Source organism: Scyliorhinus torazame, chromosome 16 (assembly GCF_047496885.1).
Source record: "Scyliorhinus torazame isolate Kashiwa2021f chromosome 16, sScyTor2.1, whole genome shotgun sequence".
NCBI classification, from domain to species: Eukaryota; Metazoa; Chordata; class Chondrichthyes; order Carcharhiniformes; family Scyliorhinidae; genus Scyliorhinus; species Scyliorhinus torazame.
The window spans coordinates 106,621,116-106,622,923 of NC_092722.1; the positions used below are offsets into that span (position 1 = coordinate 106,621,116).

Genomic DNA, 1,808 nt, shown 5'->3' on the forward strand with positions numbered 1-1,808 from the left:
AGGAGGGGGGGAGGGGGAGGGGGGGGAGGGGGGGGAGGAGGGGGTGGAGGGGGGGGAGGAGGGGGTGGGGGGGGGAGGAGGGGGTGGGGGGGGGAGGAGGGGGTGGGGGGGAGAGGGAGGAAGCCGCTTGCCGGCCGGGTTTCTATCCGAATCTGAAGCAGCTGTTTTGAGCCAAATCAAGGCCCCACTCCCACCGCGACCTGGACGCCGGCATTTCCGCAGCGCAGCTGCACCCACCTGCAGCAGAACGAAAGTTACTGTCAGCTGCTTCTGATATCTCCCGAATTCACCGACCAGCAACAACGCGGCATCAACATCCATCAGAGCGACGGCAGGGAGTCAGACTGAGGGAGCGCCGGAGTTCCGGATTCACAACGCCGCCCCTCCCGGCCGGAGGGGGTACCACACCCGGGCCACGGCACAGCGCCGTTCCCGGTAGGAGATCGCATCACACCGGGACAACGGCACAGCGCCACTCCCGATAGGAGGCGGTATCACACCCGGGCCTCAGCACAGCGCCGCCTCCGGTAGGAGATGGCATCACTCCGGGACACAGCACCGCTCCCAGTAGGAGGCGGTATCAGACGCGGAGCCCAGCATAGCTCCGCCCCCGGCAGGAGACGGTAACACACACGGGCCCTGGCGCAGCGCCGCCCCTAGTAGGAGAGTATCACACCGGGACACCGGCACAGCGCCGCCCCCGGTAGGAGGCGGTATCACACGTGGAGCCCGACACAGTTCCGCTCCCCTTCCGGAAGTGATATCACACGCGGAACGCGCTGTGCCTCCCCTCCACCCCAGTGGGAGGCGGTATCAAACGCGGAGCCCTATACAGCGCCGCCCCCGGTAGGAAGCGGTATCACATCCGGACCCCGGCACAGCGCCGCTCCCGGTAGGAGATGGTATTATACTCGAACCCTGGCACAGCGCCGCTCCCGGTGGGAAGCGATATCACACCTGGACACCGGCACAGCGCCGCTCCCGGTGGGCGGCGGGATCACACTCGAACCTGGCACTGCGCCGCTCCCCCACCGGAGGTGATATCACACGTGGAGCCCGGCACAGCGCCGCTCACGGTAGGAGGTGATATCACATGTGCAGCCCGGCACAGCGCCGCTCCAGGTAAGAGGTGATATCACACGTGGAGCCGGGCACAGCGCCGCTCCCGGTAAGAGGGGATATCACACGTGGAACCCGGCACAGCGCCGCTCCCGGTAGGAGTTGATATCACACGTGGAGCCCGACACAGCGCCGCCCCCGGTAGAAGCCGGTATCAGGAGGGCCAATCCTGCAGCCACAGGTCTTTGGACAGATTGGCACGAGTCGTCCTAAGAAAGAGGGGAATTTTCAGCCAGATCATTGAACAAAAGAAGAGAACCGCTTCTCTCTGGTAAAGAGAATGCTGCGGGATAACCTGACAGGCTTTAGTACCATGAATTAGTTGATTGACGTAGACATATTCCACTTGTGGTAGAATCCAAAACTGGGGGACATAAATTTCAGATTGTTAGTTTCTTTTCCCACACCTCGTGGTGCACAAGGCAGACTGTCATCTGTTCCCACGGCAAGGTTTTTTTCTTGCACCAGATCACTGGCCTGTTACCAGAGGTTTATGGGGCAGCACTTTGCATCAAGCATGGCTGACCAGGAGTCTCCCAATCTTTGTTGATAGACACACAACCTGTTTGGCCACGTTTTGAAGGTTTTGAACAACCTTCCTCGGCCACCAAGTCCTGGGTGAGACACAAACCTGGAACTTCTGGCTCAGATGCAGAGACGCTACCCACTGACCTACAAATATAAGGTGG

At 61.3% G+C, this 1,808-nt stretch overlaps 1 protein-coding gene across 2 annotated transcripts in view; it reads right to left on the bottom strand.

The window, feature by feature from the left end:
* slc22a15 (solute carrier family 22 member 15) overlaps positions 1 to 705 on the bottom strand; it is an 81,794-nt gene extending 81,089 nt beyond the window's left edge. For both annotated transcript variants that reach the window (XM_072478808.1, XM_072478807.1), the window contains exon 1: positions 238 to 705. In XM_072478808.1, the coding sequence (XP_072334909.1) occupies positions 238 to 321 (84 nt within the window). In that variant the 5' untranslated portion in view covers positions 322 to 705. The remainder of the gene's footprint in view (positions 1 to 237) is intronic.
* Between the last annotated feature and the right edge of the window lie 1,103 nt (positions 706 to 1,808).